Source organism: Eurytemora carolleeae, unplaced genomic scaffold (genome assembly GCF_000591075.1).
Source record: "Eurytemora carolleeae unplaced genomic scaffold, Eaff_2.0 scaffold105, whole genome shotgun sequence".
NCBI classification, from domain to species: Eukaryota; Metazoa; Arthropoda; class Copepoda; order Calanoida; family Temoridae; genus Eurytemora; species Eurytemora carolleeae.
The window spans coordinates 85247-108226 of NW_019396058.1; the positions used below are offsets into that span (position 1 = coordinate 85247).

Here is a 22980-nt window from a genome sequence, read left to right on the forward strand (position 1 = left end):
GAAAATTTTCTTTTGAAAAATCCGAAAAAAAATCAATTTTCAACTTTCACCTTGAAATATCTGAAATATGTAGCTTTCCAATAACACCTTGATTGTGAAAATTGACCGAAAATTGTTTTCTCAACACCCAATACCACTTCTGCAAATGTTTTTTGGGACACCCTGTACTTTTTTGTAAACACAGATACTAAGATTTCTGTTGTGTCTTCCTTTGCTAGGTTGAATTTTAAGGGTTATACTGAATACGCTTTTTGTACGCTCAAAATTTAATTGGTCCAAAGTTTTTCAATCAGAGCTTGGAACTTTTAAGTTGGATACCCTTTTAATCCCAATATACACTGTGGACGTGATTTTCGCTTAATCCTCTCTTTTTGGATATCCCTACTCGGTTCCGACCAATCTCTCATTGTTTGCACGACAATTTCCCGGCTTTTGATTTGCTGTTACGATAAGTTTCTGCAAACGAGACTGATTGGTTGGATTTTCGACACTTTTCAAATATAGATTAAATTTATCGACTTACTAACAAAAAGAGGAGGTCAAGCATTAATCTCGAAATCCACACAACACAAGAATTTCCTGATCAGTTTACTTACAATAAATCGGCTGGACCTGTATTATTTAGACCCCATCACTACCGCGAGCTCCAGGTTCAGAACTACAGAGCATTTATTTACATCGTTCCATCTGCCCTGGCAGCCATTGGACTCAACTTTCCCAGGCTAGTAAACTTTTACATTCAAAAATTCAACTCTCCTAATATTATCATCGTTTGTAACAATTTCTCCTGTTATTTAGGTACTTTCCCTAAAGCATTTTTCAAAGAGCGACTTTCCAAGTGACAATATCCCAAGTGGCAACTTCCCAAATGTGCAATGTCCCAAGCGGCAACTTCCCAAAGGTTAGGTTAGGCCTTCTGAGGTGCCGCAGGCTGCAATGGGGTCGAGCGCTGAGGCTAGGATGGGCTAGGGGGCCGAGCACTGTGGAAATTACCGCTTGGGAAATTGCTCATTTGGGAAGTTACCACTTGGGAAATTTTCAAATTACCCTAGGAAAGTTGCCGCTTGGGAAAATGCCTCTGGGGAAGTACCTAACATCATATTAGATTATTAGAAACATGCTTCCCTTAGTATTAGGTATTTCTACAAAAATTAGAATCTGAGATTTTAAAAATAAAACCCAACCTTTCCTAGACTTGAGCCTTCCTCAAGGAGTTCCATTGGGTCTACAATTAGACCTAATGACTGATTTGACCGATGAGAATTTACATGTAATGAATTATGTAACCATGCTAGTAATTTCTGATTTATCTATGTTCGTTTATCTATCTTATCATATTTCATGTTGACCTTTTCTGGCCAGTACGGTCAGTTTAATTTCACCTGTATATAAAATAAATTAGTTCAATGAGATTGGTCTTTCAATACAGACGTATATATAGCCTTGAGTTTTGGCTAAGGATAGAGAGCCGGTATTTTGGCGAGAGATAGAGTCATTTAGATTCTAATTAGACTTTGAGCAGAGTTATCATTACGTTATCTCGGATCTAGATTGTTTACATACATATATATATTATTGCCATAGTGTATTTATTTTATAAATCTGGCTGATTTTAACACTATAGATAATTCCCGAGATTTTAGATGTAAACATATGATAACATTTACAACATTTGAAGACTGGAGAGTTCAAGAGTTCAAGAGTTCAAGAGTTCAAGAGTTCAAGAGTTGAAAAACTAAGTTTTTGATAACCCAAGTCTAGCCAAAACTCCACTCCTGCCTTAAACTTAACTAAGCCAACCTAATCTTACTATTCTAACAAATACTAACTAAATAATGATGTAACAATTATTTCTTTAAAAAAAAGAAAAATCCAACTTTAATTTAGATATTTCTAATGTTTACTCCAGGTTCCTAAACTAGTTAGATATTTCTAATATTTACTCTAGGTTCCTAAAATAGTTAGATATTTCTAATATTACTCCAGGTTTCTGAACTAGTTAGATATTTCTAATATTTACTCCAGGTTCCTAAACTAGTTAGTTTTTTTATATTTTCTCCGGGTTCCTAAACTAGTTATATATTTCTAATATTTACTCTAGGTTCCGAAACTAGTTAGATATTTCTAATAATTTCTCGAGGTTTCTAACTAAGTAGATATTTCTAATATCTACTCCAGGTTCCTAAACTAGTTAGATATTTCTAATATTTACTCCAGGTTTCTAACTAGGTAGATATTTCTAATATTTACTTCAGGTTCCTGAACTAGTTAGATATTTCTAATATTTACTCCATGTTCCTAAACTTGTTAGATATTTCTAATATTTTCTCCAGGTTCCTAAACTAGTTAGTTATTTTTTATATTTTCTCCGGGTTCCTAAACTAGTTAGATATTTCTAATATTTACTCCAGGTTCCTAAACTAGTTAGATATTTCTAATATTTTCTCAAGGTTTCTAAACTAATTAGATATTTCTAATATTTACTCCAGGTTTCTGAACTAGTTAGATATTTCTAATATTTACTCCAGGTTCCTGAACTAATTAAATATTTCTAATATTTACTCCAGGTTCCTGAACTAGTTAGATATTTCTAATATTTACTCCAGGTTCCTGAACAAGTTAGATATTTCTAATATTTACTTCAGGTTCCTAATCTAGGTAGATATTTCTAATATTTACTCCAGGTTCCTTGAGATAACCACAGCTGACTATTGTATAGTGATGGAGGAGTGTGGGTGTGAAACTATAGTGCAGTAAGTATGTTTTCTTAAATAAAATAATCATTTGATTAAAGCTTTTAGCCCACGCTAAGTGGTTTTATTAACACACAATTTTAATTTCTAGAATCAATTAAGTACTTTACTCTTCATACTCGGATTTTTATTAGGGACATAAAGCAATAGATATGATTATGATTCATTTCAGGAAAATTAATTAAAAGCATTAAAACATTATACAGGGTTACCCACAAAGGATGAGACTTCAAGACGACTAAACGGAATTTTTCTACTTTTCTCTTAATTCTTGGTTACTCTAAACTTTCTTTTCTTTTTCTTTGACTATTTACGGACGCATCATGTACCCTTTAACTATTTACGGACGCATCATGTATCCTTTAACTAATTACGGACGCATCATGTACCCTTTAACTATTTAAGGACGCATCATGTACCCTTTAACTATTTACGGACGCATCATGTACCCTTTAACTATTTACGGACTATATCAGGACGCATAATGTACCCTCTAATTCTGTCAGGACGCATCATGTACCTTCTAACTATTTCAGGACGCATCATGTACCATCTAACTATTTCAGTACGCATCATGTACTCTACAATTATTTCAGGACGCATCATGTACTCTACAACTATTTCAGGACGCATCATGTACCCTAAAACTATTTCAGGACGCATCATGTACCCTACAACTATTTCAGGACGCATCATGTACCCTCTGACATGAGGAATCATCCTCTCTACGTTCTCTTCTACTCTAACCTGGCCTGGCTCTTCTTTACAGGTTGGTAAATACTGATTAGTTGCATATTTACTTATTTATCAACAAAATATTAAAAAATTCAACATTCTTCAAAATGCAGGAATAAATTTTAAAAAGTCGATTTTTAATGGCTCAAAAGATTTTTCAAGTTGTGCGGCTTGTCAACAAGACTTTGATTTTTAATAAAAAACGAAAAAAAAAAGACTACAAGACTCTTCTGAACATGTACACTGTACATTGTCCAGTGTACATAGTTTATTCGACGGAATAGTAAAGAATGGAAGGCGGTCTATTCTAGTGATAATATCTAGAGCTGTAAGACTTTACCCTTTATTTTATAATTTCGACATTTATATTCACGAAAAGAAAACAAGAAGAAAACCTTTTTTCTTTTTTTTCTTTATCTGAGATGTAAATAAAAACTGATATATATAGTAGTTCAACAGATTTAATAACAATTCACTTCTCAAATTGAAAAAAGTATTTTCTGCATGCACAGTCGACTATACAGTATACAATACTCAGTCAACAGTTTAAATTGTGAACATGTTCTTTTTGTTTACATTTTATAACAAAGAAGAAAAAAATTTTGCGGATTTTTAAAAAAAGAATTCGCGGATTTTCAAGAATTAAATTTTTTTTTACAAAACTAAAACCTTTAAAACACATTTTTTAATTTTTTATCATTCATAAACCTTCCCTGTGGTCACGTGATGTCCCACAAAAATTTGGACCCGATGGTTCAGCCGTTTTGACGTTTATTGCAAACAAACAAACAAACAAACAGACAGACAGACAAACAGACAGACAAGCCAAATTTATATGTAGACTAGGTTTTTAGGGCGCTTCGCGCCCATCTTCTATTTAAATTGTGAACATGTTCTTCTTGTTTACATGATAAAACAAAGAAGAAAAAAATTTTGCGGATTAAAAAAAAAAATCGCGGATTTTCAAGAATTAAAATTTTTTTACAAAATTAAAAACCTTTAAAACACATTTTTTTAAATTTTATAATTCTTAAACCTTTCTTGTGGTCACGTGATGTCCCACAAAAAATTTGGGCTCGATCGGTTCAGCCGTTTTGACGTTTATTGGATACAACAAACAGACAGACACCAAGACAGACAAGCCAAATTTATATATAGATTTAAAGTTGTAATCACTGTTTGTCTGTCTGTTTGTTTGTTTTTTCCTCCGATCATAACTCTGGAACCCCTGTACCTATTTGCCTCAAATTTGTATTGTGGAACTTGAGAGAACCAAGGGAGCCACGGAAATGTTCTTAACTTAGTTTTGAGATTTTAAGTTGATCGGGGTAACGCTGAGTTCCCAAGCTAATTTTACTATAACGAATATCTGAAACTTTTATTTTCTTAAATGCCGGGTTGGAGACTGGGGAAAATATTAAATAAATATTTTTAGAAATATTTATGAATCCATGTATAAATAATAAGATCTGGTTTTCTTTTCCCATTTACTATATTAACCACCATTGGTCGTACAATGCCCTTTGGTCGTTCTAGACTTGTAAATCGTTCCAGCTATGGCCATCAGACGTTCTATACCCGTTGGTCTTACTTTACCTATTGGCCGTTCTAAAAGCATTTTTTGTTCTATACCCTTGACCTATCTATGCCCATTGGTTGTATTATATCTATTGGCCGTACTGTAACCATTGGTCGTTTTATACCCATTGGTCGTTCTATACCCATTGGTTGTTCTATAATCCTAAATCGCTCTATGGTCATTGGTCGTTCTATACACATAGGTCTTTTTATAACTATAAGTTATTATATGGCCATTGGCCGTTCCATACCTATTGGTCTTACTAAACCTATTGGCAGTTCTTAACTCATTTTGTGTAATACCCTTGACCATTCTATGCCCATTGGTTGTACTATATCTATTGGCCGTACTAAAACCGTTAGTGGTCTGTATTTTCCTGTTTTCCTGTTAGCCTGTGCCTATTTCATAACCATTGGTCGTTCTATAACTTATATCTTTGGAAATTCTAAAGCCGTTGGTAGCAAAAAATGGACATTAGCAAAAATGTTCTAGCGCCACCCATTGGTCATTTCTTGTCCTATATCTAATGGTCGTGTTATACCCCCGTTTTAAAAACAGTTGATTCCTGTCTTTGGTAATTAAAATTAAACTTGTTTTAACCCTATAAATCTTCAAAGAAAACCCTAATTCCTATCTTGATATGAGCTCTGAGCATCTAAATGTTTATGCTTCACAGATTTGTACTTTGAAAGTTTCTATGCTTTACAGATTTTACTTTAAAATTTTCTATGCTTACCAGATTTGTATTTTGAAAGTTCCTATGCTTTACAGATTTGTATTTTGAAAGTTTCTATGCTTTACAGATTTTACTTTGAAAGTTTCTGTGCTTTACAGATTTTTACTTTGAAAGTTTCTATGCTTTACAGATTTTTACTTTTAAAGTCTCTATGCTTTACAGATTTTTACTTTGAAAGTTTCTATGCTTTACAGATTTTACTTTGAAAGTTTCTATGCTTAATTACCAGATTTGTATTTTGAAAGTTTTTATGATTTACAGATTTTACTTTGAAAGTTTTATGCTTTACAGATTTTCACTTTGAAAGTTTCTATGTAAGTGTAATGTTTATATATTCTCTGTTTTTTTCTTTTAATATTGTCTTGGTGTTGCATATTTTGAGACAGCTGTCACATAACAGATCAGGTTACAACACAGACTGTTCTCATATTGGAGGATAAAGGTGGCATTGAGAAGTTTATTACAGATATAACTTGTCTGTAACACTTATAATTGTTTTTTTTCTTCGAAAATCTGTTGATAAAGTATTTCCGATAATATCAAAATTGCTGAACTACAGAACTTGAACTACAGGAAATGTCGCTGTAATTTCAGTATCATACCGTTTAATTATAGGCATGTTAGATTCACATTACCCATCAAATTATTATCCGATAAAGAATGTGGAATGTCGTTTCCAGATTTAAAAGTTTTTAAATCGGTTAATTTCCTCCATTGGTCGATCCTAAACCAGATATCCCCGAATCACTAACTATCAAAAATAATCTATATTCAAAGTTTAAAACTTGGATACCTCATTCATACAAAACATACAGGTTAACGGTACCGCTGTGAACATCTAAAAAAGAGAATAATATTTTAAGAATAATTTATTATTTGATCTATAATTTGGATTGTAAATTATTTATTATTTAAGTTTATAACTGTTTCGTTAATTAAATGTTGATTGCTTGAGTTTTAAAGCATTACTGTAGCCAATGACGTCATATGCATACATCTATTCGGATAAATTTATCTTATACTATGCCATCTTTGGTTTTAGTTCATAACTTTGTCCCGAGTAAGGAATTTGCATAATGCATCTAATAAACGCAAAGTTATACAGCATGCAATTTTAAAATATTGTTGAGCATTTAAAAGTCTGAAAGCTTTAAATATTTAGAACAGGACCATCATTAATAATGAGCTAACTATGAGCCAAATCAAAATAAATACAAAACCTTAAACCATGTACTACAAAGTTAATGGAGAATAGAAATATGTCAATTGTAATTCATGGCTATTTCAGGATGTGTTTAAACACCGAACATTATAAATTGACACTCTGGGATTGCCATCCTCTAATTTAAATAATATAGGTTTTATAAAAACATCACCGTATACTGATAAACAAATGTAAAAAATGTGATTATAAGAATGATTATGTATCTAGGAATAATACCGTTCATTGTCCTGACGATCCTAAACCTGAAGATCTACCGATCAATGCAGATCGTGAAGAGAAATCTGCAAAAGAGTTCAACCGTGGGTGGAGCAGCTATGAGGTAATTGACCCGTTTCCTAACGGTACCAATTTAATTTTTTTCTAATCAAGGATGACGGACTAATTTTTGAAGTTTAATGGATAATTTCTTATAATTTAATGTAATATGAGAACGGATGTTTTATGCATAGTTGTAGAACAATTAGATTTACTTCTAGATTTACTAGATCTCCTAGATCTCTTGGATATCCTAGATATTCTAGATCTCCTAGATCTCCTAGTTCTCCTAGTTCTCCTAGATCCTCTAGATCTCTTGGATCTCCTAGATCTCTTGGATCTCCTAGATCTCCTAGTTCTCCTAGATCTCCTAGATCTTCTAGATCTCTTAGATCTCCAAGATCTCCTAGATCTCCTAGATATCCTAGATCTCCTAGATCTCCAAGTTCTCCTAGATCCTCTAGATCTCGAAGATCTCCTAGATATCGTAGATCTCCTAAATCTCCCAGATTTCCAAGATCTCCTAGATCTCCTATATCTCCTAGATCTCCTAGATCTCATTCAATTCAAACTTTGTGAATTCAAATTAATTTTAAAAGTTTGATATTTATTAACAAACTTTCTTTAAATTCATTACGTTGATAAGTTTTCAAATAAATCATATATGCAAGGAGAATTATTTTATTCAATCATAATTGATTTAAGACAATTATTCAATTTAATAATAATTGATTTAGAACAATTATTCAATTCAATAATAATAAGACAATTATTCAATTCAACAATAATTGATTTAGAACAATTATCCAATTCAATAAATAAGACAATTATTCAATTCAATAATTATTGATTTAGAACAATTATTCAATTCAATAATAAAACAATTGTTTAATTCAATAATAAGAGAATGATTTAATTCAACAATAATTGATTGAGGACAATTACTCAATTCAATAATATTTGATTCTGAACAATTATTCAATTCAATAATAAGACAATTATTTATTTCAACAATAATTGATTGAGACAATTACTCAATTCAATAATAATTGATTTAGAACAATTATTTAATTCAATAATAAGACAATTATTCAATTCAACAAGAATTGATTTAGAATAATTATTTAATTTAATAATAAGAAAATTATTCAATTCAACAAGAATTGATTTAGAACAATTATTTAATTCAATAATAAGACAATTATTCAATTCAACAATAATTGATTTAGAACAATTATTCTATTCAATAATAAGAGAATTATTCAATTCAATAATAGACAATTATTCAATTCAACAATAATTGATGGAGGGCAATTATTCAATTCAATCAAAATTTATTCAAGAAAATTATTCAATTCACTAATAATTGATTTAGAGCAGTTCTTCAATTCTTTTTTAAGATCTAGATGTTTATCATCTCCGTATCGAGATTATATTAAAGATACAAAAACTATTTTACGATAGTGGCATGTTAATACTTCTTCAATTCAATCAGTATTGATCTAAGAAAATTATTCAATTTAACAATAATTTATTTAGGATAACAATTCAATTCAATAATAATTGATCATTCAAATGTAAGGAAACAAAAATACTCGCAAAAAAATTAATAATTTCAACATTTTTATTGACTATTTATCAACAATCAATAAATCAAATATTGAAATATTCGTCGAAATCTGTGAGTTGTGATTATATTTTGAACAAAGCTTTTATTGAAAAAGATATGGGATATAAATACATTTATTATAGTGGAGTAAAGGGTATAAAGAGAGGATTATTGGTTCGGTTCTAATCGTTTTCTCATTACTTACAGAGAGGGCCCTATACTCTATACTTGACAGATACACACAAACAGACAAACACATTAACAGACAAACTTATCACATCTTTTAGAAAAATAATATAAAAATAAATAATAGATAAATATTTTATACATCGAATTTTCAACATAAATACACAAGTGTTCCTAAACATACGTCAATATACTTACTTTTCTTTCCTTTATACTGTGTTCCTTACCTTACCATAGACTCACCTTCCTTTTTTTATAATGTTCCTAACCATTCATCCGCACATCTTTCATTTTCAGTATTTTTAACTATAAATCCACCTTCCTTTCCCTTTCCAGTATTCTTAACCATACATATACCTTCCTTTCCCTTTCAGTATTCCTAACCATGCAGCTGCCTTCCTTTCCCTTTACAGTGTTCCAAACCAGCTGTCAACCTTTCTTTCCCTTTATAGTGTTTCTAATCATGCATCCACCTTCCTTTCCCTTTACAGTGTTCCTAACCATAGACCTACATTCCTTTCCCTTTACAGTGTTCCTAACTATAGACCCACCTTCTTTCCCTTTTACAGTGTTCCTAACCATAGACCCACCTTCCTTTCCCTTTACAGTGTTCCTAACCATAGACCCACCTTCCTTTCCCTTTACAGTGTTCCTAACCATAGACCCACCTTCCTTTCCATTTGCAGTGTTCCTAACCATAGACCCACCTTCCTTACCCTTTACAGTGTTCCTAACCATAGACCCTCCTTCCTTTCCCTTTACAGTGTTCCTAACCATACATCTCCCTTCCTTTCACTTTACAGTGTTCCTAACCATAGACCCACCTTCCTTTCCCTTTGCAGTGTTCCTAACCATAGACCCACCTTCCTTTCCCTTTACAGTGTTCCTAACCATAGACCCACCTTCCTTTACCTTTACAGTGTTCCTAACCATAGACCCACCTTCCTTTCCCTTTACAGTGTTCCTAACCATACATCCACCTTCCTTTCCCTTTACAGCGTTCTTAACCATAGACCCACCTTCCTTTCCCTTTGCAGTGTTCTTAACCATGCATCCACCTTCCTTTCTCTTTAAACCTGATTTTCCCTCCTCCCCCACATGAGACTCATTTAGTATAAAAATTGGATAGGCCCCTCTCTCCCACTTTTAGCCCCAGAACATTTCTAATATAACTTGGAAATTAATGGTTTAATATTTAGATTGATAATAGATGGATATTGGGTTGGTTCTCAATTTAATAATACAGAATGGTGAAATGACTAAAGTATATTTTCTTTACTTACCTTGTATCCACCTGATTTTAAATAAAATTACAAAGAAAATACCTTGTATCCACCTGATGTTAAATAAAATTACAAAGAAAATAACTTGTATAGTATCTATAAAAGTACCTGGAGAAAATAGATCTTCAATTTATTGGATTTATGTCGAGAATTTGATGGGAAAGTCTGCAGTTCCTATCCTCGAAACTGAAGGTAAAAAATTCAACAACATGAAATACATTTTTTTTACTTTTAAAACCGGGGGAAGGGGTTTTTAATGCAATCTATAGTTCTAGAAATCTCCCCCCCCCCCTTTAAGTCATTAAATCTGCAATTTCAGGTTCAAATTGTTCAAAATTGGACTAGCTAAAATATGTTACGAAAAAACCTCATCCTTGGAAAAAATAAGCTTAAATTAAAAATAAGATACCTCAATAAAAAGTGTTTTTCACGTGCTCGTAGTTTGAATGGTTTATTTAGGAGATAAGGCATCCCTTTCGTAATCGCTTCTTAGGCATGCATTGATGTCTTACTTTTTCTGCACAAGTCTTTTCATAAACAATCTCAAAAATAATTCTTATTTGACGTTGCCAAGTCCAAGTTGGACAGTAGGAATATCAAAAGATGAAAAATCAAGATCTTAGAATAAAAATTTTCCATGGCTAAGAATTATGCTAAAAGATGATCCATCTCCAGCAGAGACAGGGCTAGGATCCCAGATTTTAAAAAAGAAATATAAAAACTATTTGTAAAATAATTTTCATTTTAAAAAATTCAAAATATTCTGTATCCCTTGAAATAAAACAGCATCTTTTCTCAATAGTTTTGTTACGAACACCTTTTAACCTGTTATTTGATTTCTACCAAGCAGTGACAGGAGATCATTATAAAATCGCACTTTATACAAGATATTTTTAAATTTTGTAATATAGATGAGAACTTTTATAATGGTACATAGGATACATTCATGGATCTCTAATCAATGTTTGATTGCAATCAAAAGATTACGAAATGCAAGGATTTAATGCAAGGAAAGTTATTTCAAAGGTCTACGCATCTTTCGTACTGCAGTGTACTGTCACTGGGCGGTAATGTAAACACAAGACGGATGTCGAAGCCTGACATGGGATCCATCTTTCACATAAATAATCAATGAAAAATTCTGGTCATAGGAAACTATTATATGAATTGTCAAAATTATCAAAATTTAATGGTTTTTACTTTCCTCGGATACTAAACGAACACTGAGGCATCTATTCTTGTTTATAAATTCCGCCCAGAGAGAACTGGTTTCAATATGTACGCAGAGTATACGCAACTGCAATTAACTTTCCTTGTAGTACATTCTTGGCAAAATGCATAATATTTTGAAATTCGTCTTATTCATAAAAGGAATGAGATTTTGGTTTTTCAATGTTTGAATATATTTCTATTTCGCTGAGGTGAATCCTGCATAATTTGTCATGTACTGAAATGCATAGTTTCCTTATAAACTGGTGGAAATTATAAAAAATCATAAAGGTTAAATAGGCGTTTCACGGACCACAATACGGGTCAGGCAGAAAGTTTTTTATCATTCTGACCTCAACTTTGTAAAAGGATATATTTTTTTGTGAAAGTGAGTCCCCCCTCCCCACACAGTGAACAACTTTTAAATTGTTTCTAATATTTTGGGTTTATACTCGGTGACTTTTATTTTGTGATAGAAAAACTTTAAATTACTTACAATACAGTTAGGCTTGGCACAATCATTTCTATTGTTAGACTACAATAGTTTTTCACTATGTTAGGGTGTAAATATTTGTATTGTAACTATATTAGCGTTTAAGTAATTGTTTTGTAACTATATTTGGGCACAAGTAATTGTTTCGTGACTATATCAGGGGGTTAGTAATTGTTTAGTAACTATATTAGGGTGTACGTAATTGTTTTGTAACTATGTTAGAGTGTAAGTAAAAGTTGTGTAAATTTATAAGGGTTTAAGTAATTGTTTAGTAACTTTATTAAGGCGGAAGTAATTGTTTTGTAACTATGTAAGGGTGTAATTAATCATTTTGTATTTATGTAAGGGTGCAAGTAATCGTTTTGTAATTATGTAAGGGTGCAAGTAATTGTTTTTTTAACTAAATTAGCGTGCAAGTAATTGTTTTGTAACTATGATAGGGTTTACGTAATTGTCTTGTAACTATGTTAGGATGTAAGTAATTGTTTTGTAACTAAAGTAGGGTGTAAGTAATTGTTTTGTAACTAAAGTAGGGTGTAAGTAATTGTTTTGTAACTAAAGTAGGGTGTAAGTAATTGTTTTGTAACTATGTAAGGGTGCAAGTAATTGTTTTGAAACTAAATTAGGCGGAAAGTAATTGTTTTGTAATTATATTAGGTTGTAAGTAATTGTCTTGTAATTATATTAGGATGTAAGTTATTGCTTTGTAATTATGTTAATGTGCAGGTACTTGTGTTTTAACTTTGTTAGATTGTTAATAATGAAGATATAAACCAAACCAATATTTTTCTGATTTCAGAGCAGGTTGAGAGTAGGAGAAGGAAGAGGGTTACTCAGCAGAACAAAGAATGCAACCTTGCGTTCATTCTCATCTGTACCGTGGTCACATTCTTCATCTGTCATATTCCCAGGTACATCTGTCATATTCTTCATAGCTGTCATATTCTTCATCTGTCATATTTTTTATCTGTCATATTCTTTGTTTTTTATATTATCTATATTAAATATTCTTCATCTGTTATATTCTTAATCTGTCATATTCTTAATCTGTCATAATCTTCCTCTGTCAAATTCTTCATCTGTCCTATTCTTCATCTGTCATATTCTTAATCTGTGATATTCTTTATCTGTCATATTCTTAATCTGTCATATTCTTCATCTGTCATATGCTTCATCTGTCATATTCTTCATCTGTCATATTCTTAATCTGTCATATTCTTAATCTGTGATATTCTTTATCTGTCATATTCTTAATCTGTCATATTCTTCATCTGTCATATGCTTCATCTGTCATATTCTTCATCTGTCATATTCTTAATTTGTCATATTCTTTATCTGTCATATTCTTAATCTGTCATATTCTTCATCTGTCATCTTCTTAATCTGTCATATTCTTAATCTGTCTTATTCTTAATCTGTCATATTCTTCATCTATCATATTTTTCATCTGGCATATTCTTCATCTGTCATATTCATATTTACAGCTGTCACATTTTTCATCCGTCAAAATTATAATTGAATCTTTCTTTGTCTCCAATTCTTCAAATCTTTAAAATAAAATTATACAGAATGCACACCTATGTTTTAAGTTCTCCTTTACAAACTTTCTATTTTATCTTAATCAAATAATTTCTGAAGATATAAATTCTCTAGTTAAAATATTACAATATTACAATATGACAAAATATTACAATATTTTAAATTTAAAAATTCTATGTTCTATATATGATCAAAATTAAAGATAAAGAAACTATTAAGTTCTTAACATAAACCTGAATTTTCTTATTCTATATCTTTGAAACTTGATGGTGTAAACCTTAGACTATTTAATTTTTAAAAATTCATAGTCCCAGATATCAAAGGTCTACGACATTGGGTTTCAAAGATATAGGGGTCACCCATAACTAACCAGAGTTAGAGACATTCGGTTTCTTCTATTTGAAATCATACACGTTTTGGTTTATATAATAACAATCTTTAAACTTACGAATTTGCTTGTTTAATACTTTTTATTCAAAACGTTTATGCCGGCAAAAAGGTATTTCAGTAAAAAGGCTAAAAAATTATGTTTATTAGGAGAAATTGGGATCGAAAGACATAGCTTTCTGGAATATTGACAGAACCAGAACCATTAAATCCACGTGGGGTTAGAAAATAGAAATTGCACTTTAAATTACCGCTTCTCTCTTTTCACAATTTCAAATTATCTTTTAGGTTGAAATTATAAATCTAAAATTTTTGTAAATTCTGTAAAATTTGGTAAAAAATTTAGAAATTCCGTAAATTAGTTTTGATCCCAAAAGGTTGGAAAAGATGTCCCCTTGTATTAGAGAAAAGGACTGGGGGGTGTTTGAATTTGGAAGATAAATACCCATTTATATCAGCTTATTGAAAATCTATATATTGCACAAGTGAAAGAAAATTGACACAATTGGAAAACGTTTAATTTTGCCATATCTTAGGCTGATTTAAAGAATTTGAGCCGCGGCTCAAATATGGTTGGTTCCACTTAAAACTGTATTCAATGTTTCAAGGTTTAAGCCGGCGCTTAATTGAAAGTTGCAACCGGTTTTTGGCGGACTTGAGAAGCGGCTCAAATTCATTAAATTCGGACTCTGGTTAAAGAATTGAGTTTAATTTCGATCTCCTTTAATTTATTTTAAACCCTGCATAGAATTTTAAATTAGATAATTTTATGATTTTTTAAAAAGCGTTTTTTGTTTGAAATTCCAATATCGAAAATTTAGATCTAAGAAATTTTTATATGAAATCTACCAATGGTGAAACCAAAATTCCAAGATAAAAATCTTATTTTAAGATAGAAGTTCTAAATTTTGGAAGGTTTCTAAGTAGGCCAAAAAAAATCAGATTTTTTTTCAAAAATCGATTTTTTTTTCAAAATTTATAATTTTATTCATTAAAATTTGAAATCTATATTCAAAAGTGTTTTCATAATTTAACGGGTAAATATACAGGGTGATGACAAACGTGTACGAGGCTTTGATCATCAAGAAGGAAGAGAACTGTAAGCTCCAGGGCATGGGATATGTCAAGCTCTGGTATCTCTACATAATCGTCGCTACTAACCTTATGCTGGTGAGTCGTATTTAATATCAATCAATCAATTTTTTAGAAATATTTTAAATCAGATTTTATGCAAGGCGTTCTACTAATTTTTCATTCTAATACTGTTTTTAAATATTTTTTTTTTTACGAAAAGATATGATCATGTTTTGTTGATTCAATTATAATATGACTTTTTGGGACGTTAAAAACAAGAGAATAAAAGAAAAAAAATGTTTTGAAGTTTTTTCTTCTTTAAAATCCTAAATTAATTGAAGAGCTAGTTAATGGGTCGGTGATTATTTTGTGCCAAAATGCTGTAATTTTTGTTCCTGCCAACAGCATAAAAAATTACTTTTAGTTCATAATTGCATTGTTTTATTGAGTCTTGTACACATGACCTCATTTCAGATTCTTATCCTCTGGTTTTTATTCTACAAAACATGGACATAAAATTATACAGTGGTCATAAAATATAAATATTAATCCGGGCATTATACACTCTCCATATTAAGCTGAATATAAGCAGAATATTACTCTAGACACAGATATCTGCATGATTAGCATAAACTGTATTTTCTTTTAAGTTTTAAACTAGAACTTTAATTTTCTCTTTCTTCTGAATTCAGTTATTGAATTCTTAAAAATAAAGTGTTTAAGTACTTGAACACTTTATTGTCTGTTAGACAATTGTTGATTAGCGGAAAAGGAAGCTAAAGTGTTCCTCTGTAACTAATAAAACGAAACCTTTAAAAAAAGAAAAATTCATATAATTTAATTTTCATTCGATCTTTGTTGAAAACTAGCTCAATTTATTTCCTAATTCCATACTTTTAAACATTAAGATTTAAAATTGTAAAATTGTACCCTGTAACTTTTCTTTTTTTCTATCTATATATTTCTTATGTTTTTTTGTTTGAAATTTCTAAGAGTTTAAGGAAAATCAGGCAAATAACATAAAAGGAACTGGTTTTTTTCATCCCTGTATCTTTGATACCTGTTGATTATTTAATTATCTGATCTAACAGAATTTATAGTTTGACATGGCTAAGGTTCTACGACATTCGGTTGCAAAGATATGGAGATTAGAAATTCGGGGGGTTTGTAGTAAAAACACAAATTGTAAACTTTCAAAGCATGAAAGTAGAAAGTTAAAAGGAAGGATCTAGCACATTTTAGTTTTCATTTACTTATTATAATCACATCATTGTCAATGGACTCACGAAAAATTGGTTCTTTTCATGAATGTGAGAAGATTATATTTGCAAATTATCTCACGGTAGCTTAACGCAATAAAGAAGATATCAATTTCTACAGGATTTTTATAAAAAAAAATCTACTCCATCTGTTCCGTTTGAAAAGTTTTCAATGTTATTGATGAAAGCATGAAAAGTTCTTTCAACATCTTACAAGGAGGAGGAAAAAGGTTTAAAAAAGGAAATACAGAGGAACAAATCTGTTCTGATTTTTAAATAAAACGTTAAAATGGAGTGTTCACGAAAATGAAGATGGATATATAGTTTCAATTTCAGTGGCTTATAATATCATTGTCATTTTTATTTCTAACCGTTGTATCTGTGAAAAAAAATGTTTAAAAATTTGTTCAAAGACTGACTCGAGAAGCGCAAATGTTTATTGTCAATAATAAATTAAACTTTATATTTTTTGCCCTGCAAAATAAAATTACTTTGCTAGTTCAAGAATGGATTATGGTTCATATATTTTCCACAAAACAATTCTTTTATGTTTTCTGAGATAAACACAATTGAACATCTTTATTTCTAGGAACCAATTTGAATCTAAATGGTGTTAAAAAAACTAAACACTTCAAACTGTTTTCTCTAAGAGGCTATAATTCTTACCTGAGGCCGAATTTAAAAAATTCGAGCCGCGGCTTAAATCCACCAAACCCCGGTTTAAATTACGCACCGACTTAAGTCTTGAAACATTTGATACAATTTTAAGCGGAACCAACCATATTTAAGACGCGGCTTAAATTTAAGCCGCCGCTCAAATTCTTTAAATTCGGCCTCTGATCATAATAAAATTAATATCAAAATGACTCTATGGTGTTAGGCCTATGTTAAAGGGACTGTATAAGCGGAATCTCTAGTGACCTTCCAATTAATGAGGAGCATTCCTGACTTACAACAGGACCATTAAAACCTTTGACACAGACTTTTCCTAAACACTTGTAACCGTCGAGCACTTTGTTTGCAAGCTATTTCATACTTAATTTACTTTCTAGGATATACAAAAATTAAACATAAACATATTCACATTTGAATTTTTGAAAATTGTATTGGCCATAGAATATTCTAGATTTTCCATGAATAAATGTGTCATCCGCGTTGAGTTTTTAAGTGATATATACATTGAGTTCTCTGTCCTCGATGAGAGTAAAAAGGTTGAAGGGGTACCGTTGTGAACTGGGAATGGCCCTCTGTAGGTGGAAGGTCACTAACGCTTACAGTCTATTTAAGGTGTAAAATTTTAACACATTGAGATGGTTTCAGCCCAAATAATCCTCTTTCTTATGTAAGATATTTTGATATTTTTGAGTGAGTTAATTGAAAGATAACAAATAATATTTTCCAGTTTTAGAAACATATAAGATTATCTATTAACAAAGTAGCACGTGTACGTTGCCACCTTGCAATTACTGATGGGTATAGTTTTTTTATTATTAAAGTTTTAACACTTTTTAGAGGCTCCACAAAAATCTGAAATGTGAGTTCATTTTAAAATTTCTTGTATTCACATGAAACTAAAGGAAATTGCACATAATCTTACAAGTGTTCAATCATAACTCTAGCTATTAAAGAGCTAATGCGAAAGACAAAAATATTTTAAATTTCTAATATACCACCAAATAAATTTGATTTTGTATAAAATCAAAACTATAGGAGCTCCGACGTCACAAAGTCGTTCTAGTAATGTAGCTTAAATTTTTCCTTCTCACTCTGTTTAGTGAAGCGTGTATTACATTGTGCATTATTTGTATTCCAACCAACGAAAATTTATTACATTTAAAATGTTTTCCGTTTAAAAAATCGTTTTGGTTAATTAATTTGATCAGTGAAAAAAATTTGCATAATGTAATTAAACTTATCGAGAAAAAAATTTTGCAATTTAATTAAAAGTTCACATTTTTGTGAAACACTTTTAACGTAAAAAATTGTCTCTTATCGGACCTAAAAACGATGCCATCACTGCTTTCAACGCCTCCACTTTTCATTTTACACAAAGGAAAAACAAACTTTTTGGTTGAATATAAGAATTTCATGTCTTATGTAATCTTATCAATATAGATAAATACCTTCAGAAAAAGAAGTTGTGTTTGGAAACATGCGCACAAGATTTTAAACTATAAATTTTGGAATATATAAACAAAATTTTAAATATTAATATATATACAGGGTTACCCACAAAGGATGAGACTGAGGAATCTCTGAAAATATGATCTCAAGTTTAAATTTAGTCCTCTGCCTTCAATATATTACTTTAATGGGTTATTTAAGCAAAGAAAGAAGCAAGTTTACAGTTGCATGGAATCATAAATATAAAGAAACAGATTTTATAAATTCACTACAGTCATGTCTGCAATAAACCAAAAACTTTATGAGATATTAGATATAAGATAATTTGAGAAAATTAGAAAAAATTGATCCGTAACTGTCAGATTATCATGATGTAATAATTCTAATATTATTCACATGAGATTTTTGACATCTTTTTCTCTGTATTCCTTGGTTAGATTCTCAAGGTTTCTAATTTCAAGATTTTGATTTTAAACTAAATATTTATGAATTCAGGTTCTGAATGCCACAGTAAACCTTCCCATCTACCTGTCCGGGGGGAAATCATTCAGAGCATCCTTCATCGAAATGTTTGGTTTGGAAAATTGTGTACACAGATCTCAGAACATCAACACGTGCGGTTTGTATTTTTTCTCTTGTCAATTTTTCATTTGAGACATATAAAACTTTTCCACGATGTATAATTAATGAGTTTGAGTGCATAGTCGACGTTCAAAATAATGAATTTGTGTGGGTACGTTTTCAGAATCAGTTTTATAAAATTATTGAATAACGACGACGAAAAATAAAGAAAAATTATGCAGTAAACTGCTATGATGGTTAGGAACATATTTCACAAAAGAGATTTGTCAATAAATCAATGCTAGAATCACTTATTTCGTTTTCATCATTATTCCTTATTTTCTTTGAATTTATTCGCAGATTCCTACAAATTCTTCAAATGTCGTCTTTTCAATAATAATTCCAGAAAATGTTTGTGAATAATGAGAAACTAGAATAATGAGAAAATAGAAAGTAATAATTGAACAAGCTTACTTATTCTTGATGAGAAGATCAATTTTTATTTTCTCAGCCTGTTCCTAAACAACTAATTAGTTTACTTTAGAATTTTGTTTACATTTTTTGTCGTCGTTGTTTAATCATTAAAAAAAAAATTCTGAAAACGTATCCACCCAAAAGTACGATTTTGAACGTCAACTTTGCGCTCAAATTCAGGATTTACAGATCTTTAAAAAGTTTTATATGTCGAAAATGAATCCTAAAGAATTTGTCCACAACATTGCAAACTCAGTTCAACTACCTTACATAGCCGGTCTGTCCCTTTAAGCATGATCTATACTTTCCAAAACCAATTGGTCCTTCTTAGTGTTTAACTTTTGCTTGTATTTTTAAATCTATCATACAATATATCCCATATATACGAATACAAGGGGGGAGGAATTAAATGCTAAGCCGATTTATGAATGATCGTTTTGCTGCTTAGCTCATTTCACGGCTTTTTGTATTTATCTTTTTAAAAAAAATTGATTTAGAATGTTTTTCATTCCGAAAAAACTATCACTTTAAAAACAACATTTTTTCAGCTTTAGTAAATTACATCTTAGGAAAGTATTTACAGCATCATAATTAAATACCACTGATTTACAAGTTCGGTTTAGGTCCCAGCAAGCAGTTACTTTAGAGTACAATTTAACCTTTTACAGACGTAAATATTTTACTTGAATTACCTTGAATACCCAAAACGAGATTGAAACCATTTAGCCCTGCAGTTAGTCCTTGGGGTGAAATATCCTTCTACTTATATAATGTTCGGTGGTTTAAATCATAACTTTCATTACAATTACTTTCTTTGTATTCGTTTTAGATTGAGATATAATATAGTAAACTGTACTACAGTACAGTACTGTACTGTGTACTGTCCATCACTCCGGCACTGTACTGTATCTGAACTCGGGAACTGTACTGCTCTCAGGCACAGTACAGTACTGCGGTTAACATTACTTTCGTTCATGCATTAAACTCGTACAACATGGTATAAAAAAAACTCTTAAAAATAACGCTATAACTGCTGAAAAAGCTGAATCATAATAAGTCAATATTTACAAGCAAAGATTTTGCTAAATTACCAAATTAAAATACTTAAATTATCATTTTTAAGTAAAATATTAGCAATTATAGGCACTTAAATTAGCACACAATTTTTTTGAATCCAATATTTACATATTCACATTAAGAAAATTATGCATTAACTATTTATTTTATTTAAATATAACGCTAAGAGTAATTATGATCAGATCGATAGCACGTCAAACTAGTAAACTGGATGAAAGATTGAAATCATACTCCTTTTAATGAAAAGCTATTGAGAAGAACAATGAATTTTTAATATGTAAGCAAAAAATTTTTTATCTTTTACTTGTGTATAAAATCTAAGGTAGAGGAGCTACGACGTCACAAAGTTATGACTGGATGTTGCATAAAATTGTGATAGGAAAGTTAGATGTGCCTAAACAATTGCGGTAAAACAAACTATTTAATATATTTAGGACCTAGCCCTCAGACAGAGATGACTCATTTTGGAAAATAAATGAACGCAGAGTGGGGTACAGTGTTCTATATCTGGAGAAAGAGAAATTTGGCTCTATACAATGAGACCCATAAAACTGTGGATCAGGAAGACGACGGTTAACTCTCAAGTTTTGATTTCAACTGGTCCAATGAACATACCCCACCGACTTCACTTAATTTAATTTCAAGCTATACTGGTAAATCTATTTTCATTCAATATAATTAAGATTGCTTAAATGTCGTTTCATGGGTCTCACTCACTGTATATTCAATATGTAAATGTTGTAACTTCTGTATATTTTATGTAAATTCAGGAACAAGACTTAATTAGGACCGTCGTTATTTTTACAAATTTTGTTATATTTAGAAAATAATTTGATTCAAATCACAAAAGCTTTTCTACCAACCAATTGTTGGCTTTGCTGTTGTAAAATCTGCTAATTCATTATTTGCCGCCCTTAGCAAGGAGATAATATATAACTTTACATTTGGGGGCAATGTCTTAAGCTTTAATGTGACCATAAAAATCTTAATTAATTTTATGTTTTCCTAACTAAAGTTTAAGATTTTTCAAGCTTAAAACTTTGTTTCCTATCTTTCGTTCAGTTTTCCAATCTCACGTACTTACAGTTTTTACTAACAAACGTGTTTGTGGACTTTAAATAAGATTTCACGAGACCATCCAATATGAGGAGGCATGTCTGATTTAAAACGAAAGTTTTGTCTGATCTATTTGGATATAAATGTTTCTGTTTTATGAAAACTAATTATTTTCGGTTGTGGTTTCTCTACAAGGAGTGATTTGAGCATTTCTAGAATCAAGAGATTATCAGGATTAAGCACCTTTTAAAAATGTTTTTAGATTACCATCCAACACTTATTTAAGAAAAAATTAAAAGTTTTTCTAAATCCTATTTCAGACCAAACCAAATATAACCTAACAAGACTTTGTCTAATTGATCTTTGTCGTGTTCTGCAAAGTATAAATATCATGCATTGGCAATCAAATTAAATTTGGTAAAGTTTTAACTTGAACCTTAAAAAATAAGAAAACAGATAAAACTTGTAATGTATAAGAGATTGAATTTCAAATTTTTTAATTTCTATATCTTTGTAAACTGCTTGGTGTAAATATGAAATATTTAAAACTTTATCTAACAGAAATCTATCGTTTAAAATATCTGAAGTCTTGGGTAGCAAAGATATAGGGACTAGAAAATCAGAGAGAACGTCTCATTTCTTTTGATTGAAACTTGCATAAGATCTTTTTTATTTACAATTTTACAATTTTACGACAATTTGAGAAGGGTCCAACAATTTGAAATTTTATTCTGTAAAAGTTTGCTTTTATCAAACATGAAAATTTGTTATCCTAGGCGAAAATATAAGGCAATAACGAATTAAAAACTATCGTTTCAAAAACATTAAAAAGATCGTAATTTTATATTTTCACCTAGGATAACAAATTTGCATGTTTGATAAAAGCAAACTTCCACCCAATGACATTTTATAATGTTGGAACCTTCTCATAATGTTGTAAAACCTTTGAAACATTAAAAGTTTTTGTAAAACGAATCTGGATATTGCCCATTCCTATTGCCAGGTAGATAAATAAGATTTTAAAGTCTTGACTAAATTGTTTTGCTTATTGGGACACCCTGTCACCAAAATAGCCTTTTTCGGCAAACAAGTTAAACTTCTTTAGCCTTGTTTAGCAGAATAGGCGGGTATGATTTTTAAAATCTAGTTTTAGTAAGAAAGTAACGAGTTAAAGGAAAGTTTTCTTTTGACTTTGATGTTTTATAGATTTTAAATATCTTTTCTTCTGTTAATTGCTTTTGAAAACAGTTTTTTAAAAAGAATCTTATTCTTCTGTACTGAATCAAAATTTAACTTTTTAGTAACAATTCTTTTCTCTTTTTAATTAAATGTTAAGGTTTATATTTAAGCACTGATGTTTTAGTTT

At 30.5% G+C, this 22980-nt stretch overlaps 2 protein-coding genes across 2 annotated transcripts in view; both read left to right on the top strand.

The window, feature by feature from the left end:
* LOC111708011 (FMRFamide receptor) overlaps positions 1 to 7410 on the top strand; it is a 29141-nt gene extending 21731 nt beyond the window's left edge. Inside the window, exons 10-14 of the mRNA XM_023481244.1 lie at positions 626 to 721; positions 2685 to 2753; positions 3440 to 3522; positions 7236 to 7347; positions 7398 to 7410. Of these exons, the coding sequence (XP_023337012.1) occupies positions 626 to 721; positions 2685 to 2753; positions 3440 to 3522; positions 7236 to 7347; positions 7398 to 7410 (373 nt within the window). The remainder of the gene's footprint in view (positions 1 to 625; positions 722 to 2684; positions 2754 to 3439; positions 3523 to 7235; positions 7348 to 7397) is intronic.
* Positions 7411 to 10516: 3106 nt separating this feature from the next.
* LOC111708020 (uncharacterized) lies at positions 10517 to 22170 on the top strand. The gene is made up of 5 exons (XM_023481256.1): positions 10517 to 10553; positions 12863 to 12974; positions 15039 to 15159; positions 18942 to 19065; positions 20993 to 22170. The coding sequence occupies exons 1-5, from the start codon at positions 10517 to 10519 to the stop codon at positions 21031 to 21033; spliced, it is 435 nt and encodes a 144-aa protein (XP_023337024.1). The 3' UTR covers positions 21034 to 22170.
* Positions 22171 to 22980: the final 810 nt, after the last annotated feature.

Coding starts and splice junctions, on each gene's coding strand:
- LOC111708020 (XM_023481256.1), top strand. CDS start 10,517: ATGGGAAAGTCTGCAGTTCCTATCCTCGAAACTGAAG. Junction 12,975..15,038: donor TTCATCTGTCATATTCCCAG/GTACATCTGTCA, acceptor GTAAATATACAG/GGTGATGACAAACGTGTACG. Junction 15,160..18,941: donor TCGCTACTAACCTTATGCTG/GTGAGTCGTATT, acceptor TTATGAATTCAG/GTTCTGAATGCCACAGTAAA.